Source organism: Barbus barbus (assembly GCF_936440315.1).
Source record: "Barbus barbus genome assembly, chromosome: 39".
NCBI lineage: Eukaryota > Metazoa > Chordata > Actinopteri > Cypriniformes > Cyprinidae > Barbus > Barbus barbus.
The window spans coordinates 22,139,374-22,157,185 of NC_136717.1; the positions used below are offsets into that span (position 1 = coordinate 22,139,374).

Consider the following 17,812-nt stretch of genomic DNA (forward strand, 5'->3'; position numbering starts at 1 on the left):
GAAAGCCTGTCGAGCATCTCTTGACTTCAAGTGAACGTCATTGGTGAGTCAAGATGCTTTCATACTAATTGATGTAAGCTATTGTGTTTGAGGTGTTGTTGGTTTGATTTTGACCACATAATATTGTAATATTCCAACATTTTGGTTGATTAGTTTGGTTGTAAGGTTAATGTGAGCTATTTTAGATCATATGAATAGACCAGGTATAGGTTTGTTTGTGCACTCATGTGAGTCAAACAAAGAGCTAGAGATGCCATCTAATGGCTCAGGTTTTTATTTCTATGACCTGCTGGATTTCTGAGATGTCTTAATAGCCTGGTGTGTGGATGTGAGTGCACGTAATGCTCTGTTTTCTGTGCCACTATTCTGGGAAAATTTCTTCATTTGTACCCCCAGCATCCACTGAAATGCCCTTCAGCATGATTCAAACAAAAAGATGAAGATTTTTGTGGCTTAGCAAACTATAACATTAGCATGACTCATAATTTCCCACTGTTAGGTTGGATAGAGAGCGGGTCACATGTTGCAGTGCACACTGACACTGGCTCTCAAGGCGATGCAGTTAGAAGTCATTTATTTTAAGAGGATAATGACAGGGAAACTCTGCGGCAGCATGAGGGGAAAACAATGTGTGCTGTCCTCCGGGGAAATCTCAGCATCTATTTTAAGATGTTTTGGATGTCGGTGTGTAAAATGAAAGTGGGTTTCTGCATGGTCAGGTCTACCGAAGAACCTATAGTGCAGCATTAAAGGTTTGACTGCATCTGGTGATGGTGAGCAGAGAGAAAAATATGAAAGAAACTTATTTTTCTTTTTTGCATTTCTCCTTTTCTATATGCTTGCTTCCTAATCTAGTTGTCTAATAAACATGGCATTGTATATTATGACTATTATTGGCTCTTTGACAAAGAGAGAATAAAAGCATCGGCTAAATGCATAAACTTAAATGTAACAATTTAGCTTTTCACATAATTCCATGTTGAAGTACAGTTTGGAGAAGACAGTTGAACAGCAAAACAAGAAAAATATCTTGGGCAAGAAAAATAATCTTGTTTTGCCTTTGAATTAAAATTACTTTTCTTACTCCGTTAGCAGATATTTTTCTTGTTTAAGCAAAAACTGACAAAATTGTGATTTTTCTTTTCAGAAAACATCTTATTTTGAAAACACTATATATAGCCTATTGGTCATTGTTTATCGTAGTAAGGTCCAGTTGTAACTGTGAATCAATTGTAAGGGAAAATGCAAAAGTGAGCGTTTTTTATTTTTTTCAATATTCTTAACACATAGTGAAGTTTGTGGCATGCATATGGTAGTTTAACTGTTGCATTTGTACTATACACATATTTTTTTCCTCTCTCTCTGCTGGAAAAGCAAGTTTACTCAGGCAAGGCATATCTATGTGTGTGTGTGTGTGTGTGTGTGTGTAATGTCTGCTAAGCCGGCAGACAACCTGTACTTTTTGAATATAGAGTAACTTGGCAAGCAAGCTGCAGTTTCACCGTCGCCTCCTTGACACGGCTAATGTCTAACATGTTGGCCAGCCACACGCACAGATGCCCGGGGTCGTACACGGTCACGCATGGCTGGATGGTTTTCACATGCTCTCTTTCCAGTCTGTTTTGAGTCCATAACAGCAGGCATCGCCTGAAGCTCTGAGCTGGTGGGAGACCGGCAATGTCCAGCCCCACTGACCGCTAATGAAAGAGTACATACACTGGATCCAAACCAAACGAACGACAGAGAAAACAGTGTTCAAAAGCTAAATAGGGGTCAGAGAGATACTGAGATCCTTGTCAAGCCATAAAAGACAAATCGTGATCATTCAGGATTTATTTAAGGAAAAAGGAAAGAAAAAGAAAGGAAAGAAAAACAATCATTCATTCCCCATTGCTTTACAGCATGGAATATAAACTCTGATATGTGCAGATGATTGTCAAAGGCATTGGATATACAAGCCCCATATCAACAGAAGATCACGTCACAGTAAAGTTAGTATTCGTATGCCACTCCCAAAATATGATCATCATTGTCACATGCATATGAGTATATAATTCACATTTCACTGGGCAACTTTTATTTCGGACAGGTTGTGTCAGAGATGCGGAGATCACAAGGCCTGCATTATCAGAGTTGCATTTTTTTCAATATATATATTCATATAGATAGACATATTTCTTCATACATATAGTTACATGGTGAGGACTTTTGAAAATACGCAAACAATCGGTTGAATCGGAAAGCGCATTTGACATGCTCGCAGTTCTTTATAAAATCATTCGATGCGGTTGCAAGGTTTTTTCTTTCTTAATTTGCGAAGAAGTCGACATTCAAGGGACAAGTTTAAAACTGCACAGTCACTGGGTAGCACAGACACTTGTCAGTCACAGCTTTTTCATCGTAAGAGGCAAAAGTGACGCCTGAGTTGGTAAAAAAAAAGAAAACGATTCGTCCGGAGAAGGTGCATCACAACCGATCATCGTTAAATATTCACCATGTTGCACGTGTGAAGTTTGTACAATAGAAACATGATTTTCTTGGAACGTACGACATTGAGCGAGAGACATATACATCTGTGTGTATTACAGTCAAGTGTGGCCGATAACTGCAGAGAAAGGCAGTGTTTAGAGAACGAGATGAGACACGCAACGGACACACTAACATCTCCTCAGGGACAACATGATAGACACGTCACAATCACAGTCTATTTACAAAGCCTTTGGACACACAGAGTGATTTGCTCTGGACGCAGACAGACCACAGTGATGCTGTAATCGAAGTGAACTGAAACATCGCTCCTCTCTGACCTTCATTGCACTCACTGATCGATCAGGGTGTGTTTGTGTTTGTGTGTGAGCCATGGCACGAGTGTGTGCACGTATTTCCTTTATTTCATTACTGTAGTAAGTTAAAATGAGTTTAATTGTTCGATTTAAAATACATTTATGTTTGGCTTGCAGTGGCAGTAACTGTATATAGGTTTATTTATCTTCCTTCAAAACCCCCCCCGCATTTTGGTGTATATTTTTTCTGCACATCCTAATGAGGGTTTAAAAAATTCAAAACCAGCATATCGGACGCATTTCCTGCATTTTACATCCATAAATACACACAGAAGAAAGTGAAACTTACAAACACAGACTACATGAACACTGAAGCCAAAAATGTAATGCCCTGTTACCACAGAAAATCATTTCTAGTTGTCCCTAAGTTTATAAAAACAAGCAAAAAATACATTTATAGTAATGCACCTACCATGAAAGTCTACAGGGGCAAGAAACGGCAATGAAATAAATGTTAACACTGATTTGATTTTAGTTTTTTTTCAAGATTACTGGAATATTACAAAAAAGAGAAAATAATAATTTCACACATTCTACTTCAAATTTCTGTGAAATTTTTTGAGAGTTGTTTTTCATGTAGTTTTCGAAGAATGTGACTAGTTGAAAAAATTGCTTACTAACCTTGTTTGAAAAGTTACATTCAATTTCAAAATAGAAAATATGGTCAATTTCATACAATATGCACAAAGGTACTGTTTACATGACAAACTTGTTTATGTAGATAAGATCAAACTACAAGTCTAGGACAGTCGTACCTCTGTTAACTAGGTAGCTCAAATAACATTTGTACAGAAAAATTAATAGTGCTTTTAATCCCTTTATATGCCTTTCTGTACAGTTGACTTGTATTCTTACAAACTAAGATACAAATTGAAATGATTTCCTGTGGTAATCAACATTATGCCACAGTTACTATCAAAAGAGCTCAACATTCATTTAAACAACTGAAACTTATCAAACACCTCATGCTTAAACGCCTCTGAATGAAACAGAAATGTGCAGTATGGTTCACTCTCAAAGAAAACAGCTTTCGTGACATACAAAATCATAACGTCGCCCCAGTTTCGTGAAAAGCTTTGCAGCGCATCTCCGTTGTGAGATTACAAACTCCTCTCGAGTGTGAAAATGAAGACAAAATGGTGCATGCATGACCTGACTGAAAAATAAACCCATTAGCTCAAACCCCTCACTGTGAAGCGCCGCCCACACCGAAACAAACATTCAGGATGAAACTAATGGGAAATACGTGAAGATATTCGATGGCACTTTGGAAAATGTCACACACTCCTAAATCTTGTCTGTAGACGAGGTTCCCTCCTGTGATATTAACAAACCATAAAGGGCAAAGAAGACATCAGTCACTTTAAAAAAGCGACAGGACCTAATAAGCAGAGCCGTCCGGGGACAGAAGACCAGTCACCCATCAATAAGGAAGTGCAAAAACCTTAACTTAGCCCTTAAACCAATGCTAGAAATACACTTTGAATCATACTGGAAAGATTTTTAAGTCACTGACAGTTATGCTGCATTCGCGTTGAGTCAGAATTATGCAATGATGATGACTTTACTACAAAATACTTAAAAGCCACATTAAATTAATTTTTTTTTTTGCTAAATCAGGAAGAGCGAAGAAAGCACATCATGATATGCTGGCTATAATAAAATCACATATCAAATAGAAATATTTAGCAGTATATATACAAAACTGCCTTTAAAGTGACGTTTCTGTGCCACTAGCATCACAAAATGTTGCAGAAATAGTAGCAGGTTTCGTAAACACTCCTCCGTCTGCCATTAGTCGAGTAAAATGGTCAGTCCCGCCCTTAGCTTGTTTCCAACATGTAATAGAGTGCAATAGTGGCCGCCCACTTTATCAGCAGCCTTGGATCCGGAAGTATTCATTTCATTCATTTTCCCCGTTTAAGAGTTATAAGCCATTAACCAAACCAACCAGAGACGGGTGACTCACAACATCATAAACACTGATTTGAAGCAAGAAGTTTTTGAAAATTGAGAAAAATCTCTCAAATGAGGGAAAGAACTACAATTCCATGAAGCACTGCAAACAACAATTAAAATAAAAAGATATATAAAACTCTTAATTTAAAGGTGTGTATGATGTATGTATATATATTACACACACACACACACACACACACATATATACCAATATTTAAGTAGTCTGAAATTGTAGGGAGATTACATCAGTCATTAGCATTAGTGGTTCATGGGAGTGTAGTTCTTTTTCAGAATCATGGGCAATGTAGTTTTTCACTAGGACTCCCCCTTGTTAAACATTATTATAAAAAAATGTGGACATAATGCTATCGATAAATATAAAAAAAAATAATATACCACCGATAAACAACCTCGTAGCTCACAGTAGGTGATTAAAGACTTATAAGTTATGGTTAAAAATCAAATCTCCAATGGAGAAAACTGATGGGATTTATTTCCAGAACCTGACTTTTGCTCTCTATCAGAAGTTTGTAATCATGGTAGGCTAATTCCGAAATGGCGTGAACGTAGCATAACATATCAGTTTTCAAGCATGGTCAAATTGTCATACAATCGTTGTGAGAGTTAAACAGCTGGATGAGACAATCTCAAACCATGGAGGCGTTACTAAAGATACCATCACTATGTTGCCCAGTGCAACTGCGGAATTCCCTGAGAACTCGTACACTGGGCGTAGAAAGACGCTGTCATGGCTTTTTCGGGAGATTTGTGTTGCGTATTAACAGTTATACTAAATTTAATAACTAACACTGACTGTCTGTGTGTATTTAAAGTCACGTTTGAAGCAGAGAGTAACAGGATCAAGCTGTTTTTCTCGCTGCTTTAAAAAAAAAAAAAAGTCCAGTAAAGATAACAATCAAACATATTGCATGTTTTAACCGATATCTTGAACTTCCCGATGCTAAAACCCGACGGTGAGGTCGTAAATCGGTAATCTCCCATCTCATAAAACATTAGCAATTGCTCTACCTGTTCTCGCGTATAAATGTCCAAAGTCTCGACTCGAAAAATGTTGCAAAACGTGATTATTAAAAGCACTTCTGCAGGTCAGCATGACACATCAGTGGAAAACCCCGAAAGATCAAAATGGTAGCTAACGAGAAATACAATAAATCGTGAGTAGATAGAGAAAGGAAAGAGGGAAGAGCTAGACATGTTACGATATAGTAAGAAGAATCATTTGACATTGGCGCCGTTCTCCTATAAGGGCGGACACGATCATGCACACGCTTTCGCACCTAAACCTCTGCGTTCTTCGTTCGTTTTTTTTTTCATGGCTGGCGAGGTTCGTAGCACATTCATAGCAAAGACATCACAGTTCTGTCCAGCCGCACAAATTCACTTCTCAAAATGGAAGCCTTCTGCTGGAAATCTCCGTCTCCTGCCGCTGCATGCATTGCACCCTCTAGTGGCCTGGAGGTTAAATGGCAGGGGTGCGTTAGGCGCGCGCAGTGTTGTGAGCCTCTCGGTGGTTGCTATGGCGATGGGTCAGTCCTCTGCCTTATTGGACGGCAGGGCGGGGAGTGAGCTGAGGGGCGGGGCTCACAGGGCGGTGGCCTCCCAGCTCTCTCCCCGCAGAACCTGGCGTCACTTGGTCCCAGTTAGCACTGTGCTCACCGACGCAACTGAGGGAGGGAGTGGCCTGCAGGGCTCCGCCCCTGAGGCAGAGGAGGACGCAGCTGATGCCAGGGAACAGGAAGTGTGGGGAGGGGCAGTACCTACGAATGCAAATTCATCGGTTAGTGCATTTTATGCATTTGAGTTAGAACTAGTGTTAAGCGATTATAGCAGAAAATATATCTAATTTAAAAATTTTCAGCTATTCTCGATGCTATTCTACATCTGAATATTTATTGTATTTGGTTTTAAATGGCTTAAAAATATATATTCCATTTTTTTAAAAGTTAGAAGAGCCATCATTTTGACAGTCATTGAAGTGCGATAAGGTAAATATGTTAAAACTTAGTTTTAAAAACATGGATGTTTTACCACAACATTGAAAAGCCGTATAGCTATAAATAATAAATTTTCCACATTTTGTACAGTTCTGTTTTTTTAGTAAAACATACTATGCAACATGCAAAAATTGAGTTTTTGACATTTAACTAAATTAAACTAAATTAAAAATACTATTCAATTTTTTTTTAAATGCTATAAAATGAAACTGAAATAAAATAAAATATAAATATTAGAGGATAAACTTCCACAAAACTTAAAATTTACTTTTGCAAATTGAAGCAATAAAATAATAATAACAATTAATATATATTAATAATATAATATAATAAATAAAACCTAATACTAGTAATATTTAAAAACAAAAACTGATCAAAAATACTAAAGCGCGCATCTAAGTACTACAAATAACATTACAATTAAAATTGTAATTATATTTTAACAAAATATAAAAATTAATCTCATTCTAAATATAAAAAAATGTGTACTAATCGAAAAACAATATTAAACACTGGATGTGAACAAGTGATTAAAATGATTCACTGAAACAGGCATATGAAATGAACTCTAATAATTTTTTGCCATTATACATACAGCACTCTTATACTTCCAATTCTTGACAGAAGCAGGTCTAAAACTATTGGCTTAAGGAAATTTTAAATAAAATAATTTTTATAGAAATAATACATTCGATTTTTAAAAGTGCATTAAAATGATTGCAATATTCATGTTGATTAATATGATTGACTAATACTTACAGTCTTTGCGTGGTATAGAGGTGGTTCCTGTGGCCATATCATTAATGAGAACGGCGTTTGCGTTTGGAGCAGGCTTGTGGTTTTGGGTAAGTGCCACAGTGGAGTTTGGTGTGGTGTTCGGCGGTAGGTTTGGAGTCTGGTTGGCGTTCAGTATGCGGTTATGGTTGGCATTGTTTGATTGGTCCATGCTGCTCCCCATGCTACTGCACAACTGCAGTCTTCTCATGTGGCGAACCACGGCCGTGGCGTTGAAGGCTTGCTGATATGTGGAGAGACAAGAATTCATGGTCAAAAGGAAAGCAAAACGAGGACCAAAACATACAGTACTCTAAGCTTCACAAGCTAGATTTTGTGTTTCAAAATTTGACTCTACTTGTCTAAGGTTGCTGGCCTTATTCACAATGTCAATTCTACTTACTCTCCATTTGCTTTTTGCAAAGTTTTTGCGCATTTGTCGACTGACGGATTCATGGATGTTCTTGCAGAGCGCAGTGTCTCCTGCAATCCTGAAAAGCAAAACGACAAAGTCAAAACTTTGCACCCTTGTTCACCTCTTCACTTCGTCCTCTCCTCTCATCGCTCCTCTCCTCTTAAGAAGCACTTTGATTTACTCAAGTGTGTAAATTCCCTATGGTTTTCAATCCTTCTGCTCTGTTCTCCAGTTTTCCAGAATCCAAGGCTTGTTAAAGGTGCCTGTAGAGGATGTGCTAATTGCCGATTAGCGCTTTGGAATACATAATGTGAGATTAGACGCAGTGTCTTAATTGGCTAGCGTTTATTCAGTAGCTTTCCTCCTGCCCTTGAGAGAGATCTTGCTGCCTGATAATAGAGAGACCGAATTCAGCCTGATACTCAGAACATACACGCAATCCCCGGCTGACGCAGACAGCGTCTCAATCTAATACCAATGAAATGCTGCACTAATAATGAGATATAAAGCTCTGTCTCTAAATGCTGTTTATGAGGTCACAGTTTAATTGTTCTGGTACAGCTTAAGTGTCTTTGAGGACCCAAAAGACAGTCCAAGAAAATAAAAGTAAATCATAAAGAACAATGATCTGCAGAGACCTACTTGTTGCCGTCACAAAAGGATCTTTATTAAATTCATCATTTAAACAACATCACCTACAGCAAAACTAATGTACTATATTATTTGTAAGAACTGTTTATTATTATTGTAATCAATTTCAAATTTAATTTAACATTGCTATTATTATTAACAAAAAAAATACTGATTTATTATTTAAATATTTTCACTCTGAATTCTTATTACTTTTAACATTGTTGCTATACAATAAAATGAAATTTCAACTAAATTATTATTTAAATAATAATAATAATAATAAATTACTATCATTTTACTTAAATGATAGTTTCACTTTGAATTAAAAATGATGTAAAATGTATTTATTATAAAAAAATAGTATTATTAATAACAATAATAATAATTTATTGTTATTAATCAGGACAGTACTGACTTACCAGGGATGTCGAAGGGCCTGATCACATGTGTATCGCTTTGTTGGGTCCTTTTCCATCAAACAACTGATGAAGTCTTTTGCTGTACATTAAATATAAAAGTTAAACATTAAAAAATACAAAACATACATGCTCAGTAGCTTAGAACCATTAAACTACATTGACATTTCAAGGCATCATATTTGCGTTCTACACTGTGAACCTACACTATGCCACATTCATCCTGTTGGTGAGATGAGAGTTTGGGTTTATCAGTGGAAAGACTGACAACAAAATTTGGATTGATTCACAGTTCCCTGTTTTGTAGGTTGGAAGGATTTCATAGAGCTAATGCCCGTGGTGTTTACTGAATGCCAGAGACGGCGCTCAGAGTTTCCTGTAAAACATTTTTTCCTCTCTTACTGGCAGCATGAGCAGTTACTGATAGACAATTAAGTGAGTGTGTTATAGATTTAAACACCTATAAACCAGACCATTTGCACAATGTGCTTCTTTTCTACACTTCCCAGAGTGAATATACCTGAATCAGATATATCATCCCAGTACGGCGCATCGAACTCATAGTCTGCTTTCAGGATCTGCTCAAAGAGTTTGGAGTCATTCTCGTCATAAAAGGGAGGGTAACCACACAATCTGTAAGAAAACAAAAGTTTATTGTATCATTTCCATACTTACAGCTCATTCAAAGTGTATGTAAGCAAGTATGTGAGGAATCGAACCCACAATCTTCATCAGTAGTTCTTATATGCTACTTATATTTAAATGAACAGTTCCCCTCAAAAATGGATATCAAGCTCCCAAATGTCAAAAATGAATGCCCACATGTACAATATAGCTTAAAAAAACTAGTAATATAACGCAATAATTATAAGGACTACTTTTATATACTTATTTTGTCATATTGGAGATTAGTCCTGAATAAATAATGCCAGATTTTCACTTCTGAGTGAATGATCCCTTTAGAATAGATTATCACTGTAATCCTCTAAAAACACGTCAGCTCACACCTTGATTCAACAGAAAACGTTACGCTTCGTAAATAAGCATAAATAAACCCCATGGGCTGGAAATCTGAAAAGAAAGACAGCTGATTAAACCTGATCAATGTAAATCAAATTTCCTCAACGCATCTCTTGGAATGTTTTTCTCCTCCATCAAAGTCATTAAAATACCTTTCCTCATGGGGAACGGAGGCAGTGGGGGAGAAAGGGATGGTAATTTTCTGCCTGATTTCGACCCCATTAGCTTTGTGTTTTTCTCTCTTCTCGTTGGGTTAGCTAATCAGACGCTAAGAGAATTAGCTACGGTTTCGGCCGGTTGTCACTGCAATAATCACACCTGAGAGGAGATCAACCATCCATGAGATCTGACTCTAAGCTCTAGCGGACAGCTGGCTGTGAGGAAGAGCTGGGCACAGGCCCTTGTCGGTAAATACACATATTATTCATAAACTTTCATGTTTATTAATATTCTGAATTTGCTTTTATTTTTATATTTTCATTTTCCAGTTTTAGTATTTTTATGTGATTTGTCAACTTTCATTTATTTTTCAAAATATCTAGCTTTTAATTATTTAAGTTTTTGTCATTTTTTTGAAGTCACATATAATACATTATGGGAGTTAAAAATTCATTCTTAATTTCATAATTAAGTTAGTTAAGGTTAACCTGTGCAAAAGTAAACGCTGTAAACAAACTCAACCATAAACGTGAATATTTGGGATCGGGACAGCTGTGAGTGGGAGTGATGGGAAGCGCTATCTGAACGACAGCTTCAGCAGTTTGTTGACAGACAGTGTGAGTGTTTGTGTTGGCGCAGGAGTCGCCCCAGAGCAGCCCAGGATCGAAATACCAAAACAAAAGACAATTGAATCAGAAGTACACGGAGAACTGCAGCAGACTAAGATATGAGAAGGTGATGAGGCACTTGTTTTTATGTTGGTTTGTCTCTACTCAGTAAAATGCTAATTCACAGACAGAGAAGCACAGATGGCCACAGCACATGTGAAATGTACAGCTTTGATGACACACTCTCGGTATCCTTATGAACATTCCCACACTAAGAAATAGAGGAAAACATACAGAGGGAGAAAAAGAAGGTGAAATGAAAATATCACCGTGGTATCGCAATGATTTGTTTTTGGGACAATGTACTTTTAGTGTGAGGAATTTTCCATTTATAGGCTATTTAATAGTCACAATTACAATAATTTTGCTGGCATAATTATAGTAAGAAATGTCATATGACATTTCTTAAGACTCTTTAAGTTAGAGCCAGTAAGTTTGATTCTTCTTCCTGAATCAGTTCAAACTTTTCCAAATGAATCGATTCAAAACGCGAGTTATCACTTAAAAATGTCCACGTGGTATTTTTTTATATAAATAAAAAGTTTTCTTAAAAAAAAAGAATGTATAGTTTGGATAAATGCTGTTTTTTTAACCATGTCTTTTTAGATATTAAAGTGTATGTACTATAATATGGGCATTATATATGGGAAATATGGAGAAAAATGAGAAAATCCTGTTGTTTATCAGTTGTGTTATTGTTTCAAATAAATCTAAATAATTGTTGTTCATTTAGTGAAAAACTACAAAAAAGATAACTATTTTAATATAAAACTTTATAATATAATATGAATATTTAAAGCAACCATTTAAAAAAAAAATCTACTTTGTTTTGCCAAATCACCCTGCCCTGTAAGTAAACAAATATATATTATATATATTATATATATACACAGTGCCCTCCATAAGTATTGTAACAGTAAAGACAACATTGCTCTGTTGGCTGTGGAGTCAAGACATTTACAAACATGATTAAAAGATGAATATGAGACAAAACTACAGAATGTCACATTTTATTATTGGGTGATTCAACACACAGATGTTTTACCAGCTAAGAAGTTCAGCACTTTTAGAGTTCATCCCTCTATCTGATGTGAGCATAAGTATTGGAGCAGTTGCCTCACAGGTCTTTCTAAGTGATCAGCTGTGTCCTGTTGCATTAATTCTTCAGATATTAAAAGCAGGTAATGTGTCGTATCAGTTATATCCATTACTTCTGTATTCTGAATCTTGCATTCGATGATGACACACACAAACCAGGATCAAGATGAGGGAGCTGACTTTGAGAGAAAAGTAAGCAATTTGGATGCTAAAAGAAAAGAGGAAGTCAATTAGAGCTCTAGCAAAAACAAAGAGCATGGAGAAATCAAGAGTTTGGAAACCACCACCAGCGACACCAGCAACCAACAACGACCTGATCGGCTGCGAAAACAACAGTAGTTGATGACAGACAAATCATAAAAGCTGTGAAAATGAACCCTAAAAGACGTCTCTGTAAAATCACCAACAACTTCCAGAAAGCTGGGGTGATGCTCTGACAACCTACTGTCCTCAGGAGACTTTGACACAGAATTACAGATGCTACACAGCAAGATGCAAACCTCTGACCAGCACCAAAAATAGAAAGGCAAGATTAGAGTTTGCAAAAAAGCACAAAGGTGAGCCAGAAGAGTTTTGGAACAGTGTTTATGGACCAATGAGACAAAGATGAACCTTTATCTAAGTGATGGGAAAGAAAAAATGTGGAGGAAAATAAAGGGAACTGCAAATGATCTCAAGCATACCGCCTCATCTGTAAAGCATGGTGGAGGTGGTGTCATGGCATGGGCATGCATGGCTGTCTCTGGAACAGGCCCTCTCAACTTTACTGATGGCTTAATGTATGATGACAGTAGCAGAATGAATTTGGAAGGGTACAAACCCATCTTGCCCACCAATATTCAAGAAAATGCCACCAGATTCATTGGGAAGTGCTTCATATTGCATCAGAACAATGACCCAAAACACCCTGCCAGTTCAGTCAAGGAGTTTGGAGAAATGGAAAGTCTTAGACTGCCCAAGTCAATCTCCAGATCAAAATCTGATTGAATATGAATTTGACCAGCTGGAGAGGAGAGTAAAGGCAGAAACTCCCCAAAACAAGCAACAATTGGAACTGGCTGCATTAAAGGCTGGGAAAAGTATTTCAAAGGATGAGACCAAGAGTCTGGTGATGTCTATGGGTCACAGACTCACTGCAGTTTTGTCTCATATTCATCTTTTAATCATATTTGCAAATATCTTGACTCCACAGCCAACAGAGCAATTTTGTCTTTACTGTTCCAATACTTATGGAGGGCACTGTATATATATACATTATATAAGAATTCATATCAGCACCATGGCCTTAGCATCTCACACTATCATCATGTACCATGGTAACACAGCAGTGTTTATTGGTAAGAAAGCGTTCCCATCTGCTGAGGAACTCTTCCAGAAATTCCAGAAATCTTCCAGTAATCAACATCTCAAATATTTGTGAGACACAAACTCTCTCTTTTCTGTTTTAATGACTCACTCAAACTGCACCACAACAATAAGCCCATATAAGGAGTCTGAGTAAAGTGGGGCACAACATCTGTAGCTCATCTGGAGAGATAGGTCATTTACTCAGTGGTCCAGACAAACGTTTTCTTCTCCTGAAAGTTTCACTCAAACCTTAGCTGAAGGATTCCTCAGCTTATAAATGAAAGGATGAGTGTGGCATTGTGGGTACTCACAGGATGTAGGCAATGACCCCGATAGACCAGCAGTCCACAGCTTTACTGTACGGCTTCTGAGCGAGAACTTCTGGAGCTGAGAAGAGAGAAAGAATCAGATCAGATTGAGACAAATCATATCACTCCTGTCTGCCACTGAGTTTCTGTCTTTTAAGACAGTCTTGCAACTACATAAAAGTAATGACTTAAACATGTTTTTGTTAGTATATATGTGAGTGCAGGTATCTAGGAAAGCAGACAACCATAGAAACCATGACGGGCACTCAATTTACCATCTTTATGAGACACACACCTTCACGCACACTCACATACTCATAATCCTGTTATTCTCCACATGAGGTTGAGGCTCCGGAGTCCTTCTAAATTTATTCTATTATTCTCTGTTTTCTGCCTCTAGACATTTTCTTCCTCTCTTCAGGAAACAAGCTTTCACTCACGACACAAAAGCTTTGTTTCTGTGGTTTTGGGCTTCAACTTATCCTAGAGTAGCCTATTGCTTGTGCGTGCCGGACTAGTCTGTTGCTCATGAAAGCTGCGTTTCGAAAAGCCCTTGAAATGAAACAGGCACATTTCCATTAGAAATGATCGAAACTCCGTGACCTTTAAACAACAGCTCTTAAAAACACACAGGTAGCAGTGATGAGAGAGACACTTTTAACCTGTAGCTTGCTAGTCTACAAGCGATGCATAATTCATAAAGTACTTCAACTCTTTGAAAAAATTAGCTACATTGAAGCTATTTACAAGGGCAATAAATTAGAAAAAAACATCTGAAACAAAGTTCACTTCACTTAAACTTATTTTGTTTTTCATCAAATATTTATTTAATATGAATATTAATTATAATTATATTTTAATATAATATTTAGATTTTATTTATATTTTTTTCATTTCAATATTTATATTTAATTTTAGCTTCAATTTAAATGATCAAAAGCGATTTTTATAGCAAAATTTCTGACCACATAATATTAGTTACTTTTCTAATTCAATATTTTCTAAACTGAATATTGTATCCAGCTGTGTGTGTTTATTTCGCATGCAGCATCACATACAGCCATGTTGGCTCAAAGTGTTGCAGTCGCTCTAATCACAGGGGAAAAGCAACTCTGGGGCAGTTCTGTCAGTATGAGATAAGAATAAGCTTCAAGTGCAGATACAGGCCGCACACAAATGAACCGACACATGCATCCCATGCAGTCACTCTTCAATAGCTAAAATATACACATTTATTAATACAGTATATGAACATGCACATCACATCTATACATCTCAATCTCTCTTTCATATCTAAACTCTTACCCACGTATCCCGGCGTTCCGCAGGCTGTGGACATGACATCACCTGTCCCCTCCATCTTAGACAAACCAAAATCACTAATCATGATCTTTGAGCCATCTTGAGGGTTGAAATAGAGCAGATTCTCTGGCTGAAGAGAGAAAACGCAGTCATATTGAAATCAAACATATCAAACCAGAGCAGAACTGTGAATGTGGGTGTGTTTCGCTCACCTTTAGATCTCTGTGTACAATGCCCATACTGTGGAGGTAGTTTACAGCATCTAGTACTTGTCTGATAAGCGTACTGGCATCTTTCTCTGTGTAGAAACCTTTCTCCACGATCCGGTCGAACAGCTCTCCTCCAGACACACTGCAAATAGACAAAGTGAGAGAGAGACCACAACAAAGAGCCGAGAGACCACTAAAAAACAAATTCCTTTAGTTACATATTAGTAGTAATGCGTGTCCTAATACACAGCACAACTGCAGGGCTGTAATTGATGTGAACTGCCCTGTAGGGGGTGCTGCATGTCGACTCTGACCTGACAAACCCACCACAGTGCAACTGATCTGAATACAGGAGGAAAAAATACTTTATCTCGTCCCTGTAAGTGCAGAGAACAAGCCGTCACACAATGGAGCCTCGGCAAAGAACTCAATGACGTTTGGCCTCTTGATCTCCTACGCCTGCATTAGCCAGTCATTTTTATGTAAATTCAAACTCTACTACATGCAATTAGGCAAATTTAAGCTCAAAGCTGGGGAGTGCAGACATGTGCAGCTTTTCAGAGCACATTAATGCTTATTGAAAGTCGGAGGCTGGACTTGGTGTGGTTTGAGCAGGGGTTGTTATCAAACTATTAAGACTATAGTGCCTCCTTTTGGATGGAGATACAATCGCTTTCGTTCGTAGTCTTTATGATTCTCAAAAAATGGATGCATTGCCCATTGATGCATATATACACACGAAATATGCATTAAATAACTCTTAAGAGTTTTGTGCAGCCTAATTTATCTTTTGTTTTGATCTATATGTAGGCCGCAGTTGAAGCAAATATTTATGTGCAAAATTGCCCATGAAAACCAATTTCTGTTGAAAATCAAGTTGATCTACCATTAGAAATAGCTCCTTAAGGTAGCAAATGCACATTTGCACCTTTTCAAGTTTATACTGGATGAAGCAGCAGTTTTGGAGACCATTTTGACTACACTCTTAAAAATAAAAGTTCTTTATTGGCATTGATGGTTATATAAAGAACTTTCCACTGGACAAAAAGGTTCTTTAAGGAAAAAGAATAGTTCTTCAGACTATTAAAATGTTCTTTTAAGAACTGCTCTCTAAAAGATTCTTTGGGGAACCAAAAATGGTGGTTCTACAATATCATTGCAAAAAGGTTACCTATTGGAACGTTTATTTTTAAGAGTGTATGTAGAATTATTTCTTATTTTTACAAAGTACTACTGCTGCCAATCTTACAATTTACAATATATTTTCCTCCAATGCACACTGCTTATTTCATTTCTATGCCTTATTCACTTCTGCCAGTGTAAGTTATGATTATATGGACCTATGGGAAGGAAACCATAGAGACCTTTAATTAAACACTCCTTCTCTACGTCCTCATGATCATCATTTCAATTGTAGTCAATGTATTTACAGCGCTCTCTGCTGCAGTGTGCAGACGCCCTTAGTCCGTCCCTTTCTCTCTGTCCTCATCAAGTCCTCATTTCTCTCGTTCCACTGCCGTAAATCGTGTCATACTGCAGTAGTGCCTGAGGATCTAACATGCATGAAGAAAACAGTCCATATCTGATTGAATCACACTTGCACACACACTTACGTGAATTATGAAAAGAGTTTCTAAACGGCATCTGTGAGATCATACAGAGAGCAGATTGGTACTGTTTAAATATTCATCTCAACACAATATGCCAAAATGTTCTTCATGTTTCTCTCAGTAACACACACACACACACACACTCACTCGGCACAACCTATTAACAGGGAAAAGAGGGGCAGGCTCCCGGCCAACTATCAAATTAACACTCTGGATTTCAAATTCCAATGCGGTTTCCAGGGGCGAAATGAGGACGGAAAATAAATGTTTGTTTCCTCTAATCTGCCTAACTTCCCTCTCGTCTCCGCATCATCAGCATTTAAAGTTGAAATGAAATCAGAATCGACCCCGTTTATGCTGTTGTCTTCGTAATCTCTCATGAAAATGTAATAACAGGCTCCGTCCCTGAACCGAATTTCCTTTCGGCTGACGTCAGCAACCCCTCCCCTGCAACCACCTGTCATAGAAACCACTTTGCACGATCATGTCAATTCCTGATGGATAAAGTACTGTTGTCCATGCTCTCACTTTTCTTATTTATATATATGGACACAATCATTTGAGTTTTTGAATACACAACCCACAGGGAAACAACATCATAAATGACCTCTGTAAAAAATTATTGAAGAATCAATACAAGCTAATCTACAGCTTAATGTTGATCAGCACAAGAAAATTATTTGGATTTATGTCTCTTTTACTCAATAAAAAATAAATAAATAAAAACTGAGTTACAAGGGAAGTGTTAAAATACTCACAAGATGTAACCAATATGCATGTTAACATGGCTTTATGTGAATAAAATCACTTATTAACCATTTCTGTGTCAAGTTATCTAATTTAACTGTTCCCATGATAATTTAACACCTAAAATGTCTAAAATAATTAAATGTTTTTTTTTACAGCTCAAATAATAGACAAGTTTTAACAGAATAATTAATTTATAACTCGGAAATATACTACTGTTCAAAAAAAGCTTAAGTGCACCATGGCTTCATTTATTTAATCACAAATACATTAAAAACAGTATTAATGT

At 37.1% G+C, this 17,812-nt stretch overlaps 1 protein-coding gene across 1 annotated transcript in view; it reads right to left on the reverse strand.

The window, feature by feature from the left end:
- Positions 1 to 1,819: 1,819 nt before the first annotated feature.
- LOC306858713 (calcium/calmodulin-dependent protein kinase type 1D-like) overlaps positions 1,820 to 17,812 on the reverse strand; it is a 56,209-nt gene continuing 40,216 nt past the window's right edge. Inside the window, exons 4-11 of the mRNA XM_079399383.1 lie at positions 15,170 to 15,308; positions 14,961 to 15,087; positions 13,659 to 13,734; positions 9,576 to 9,688; positions 9,059 to 9,137; positions 7,995 to 8,082; positions 7,577 to 7,835; positions 1,820 to 6,580 (exon numbers count right to left, since the gene is read on the reverse strand). Of these exons, the coding sequence (XP_079255509.1) occupies positions 6,450 to 6,580; positions 7,577 to 7,835; positions 7,995 to 8,082; positions 9,059 to 9,137; positions 9,576 to 9,688; positions 13,659 to 13,734; positions 14,961 to 15,087; positions 15,170 to 15,308 (1,012 nt within the window). The 3' untranslated portion in view covers positions 1,820 to 6,449. The remainder of the gene's footprint in view (positions 6,581 to 7,576; positions 7,836 to 7,994; positions 8,083 to 9,058; positions 9,138 to 9,575; positions 9,689 to 13,658; positions 13,735 to 14,960; positions 15,088 to 15,169; positions 15,309 to 17,812) is intronic.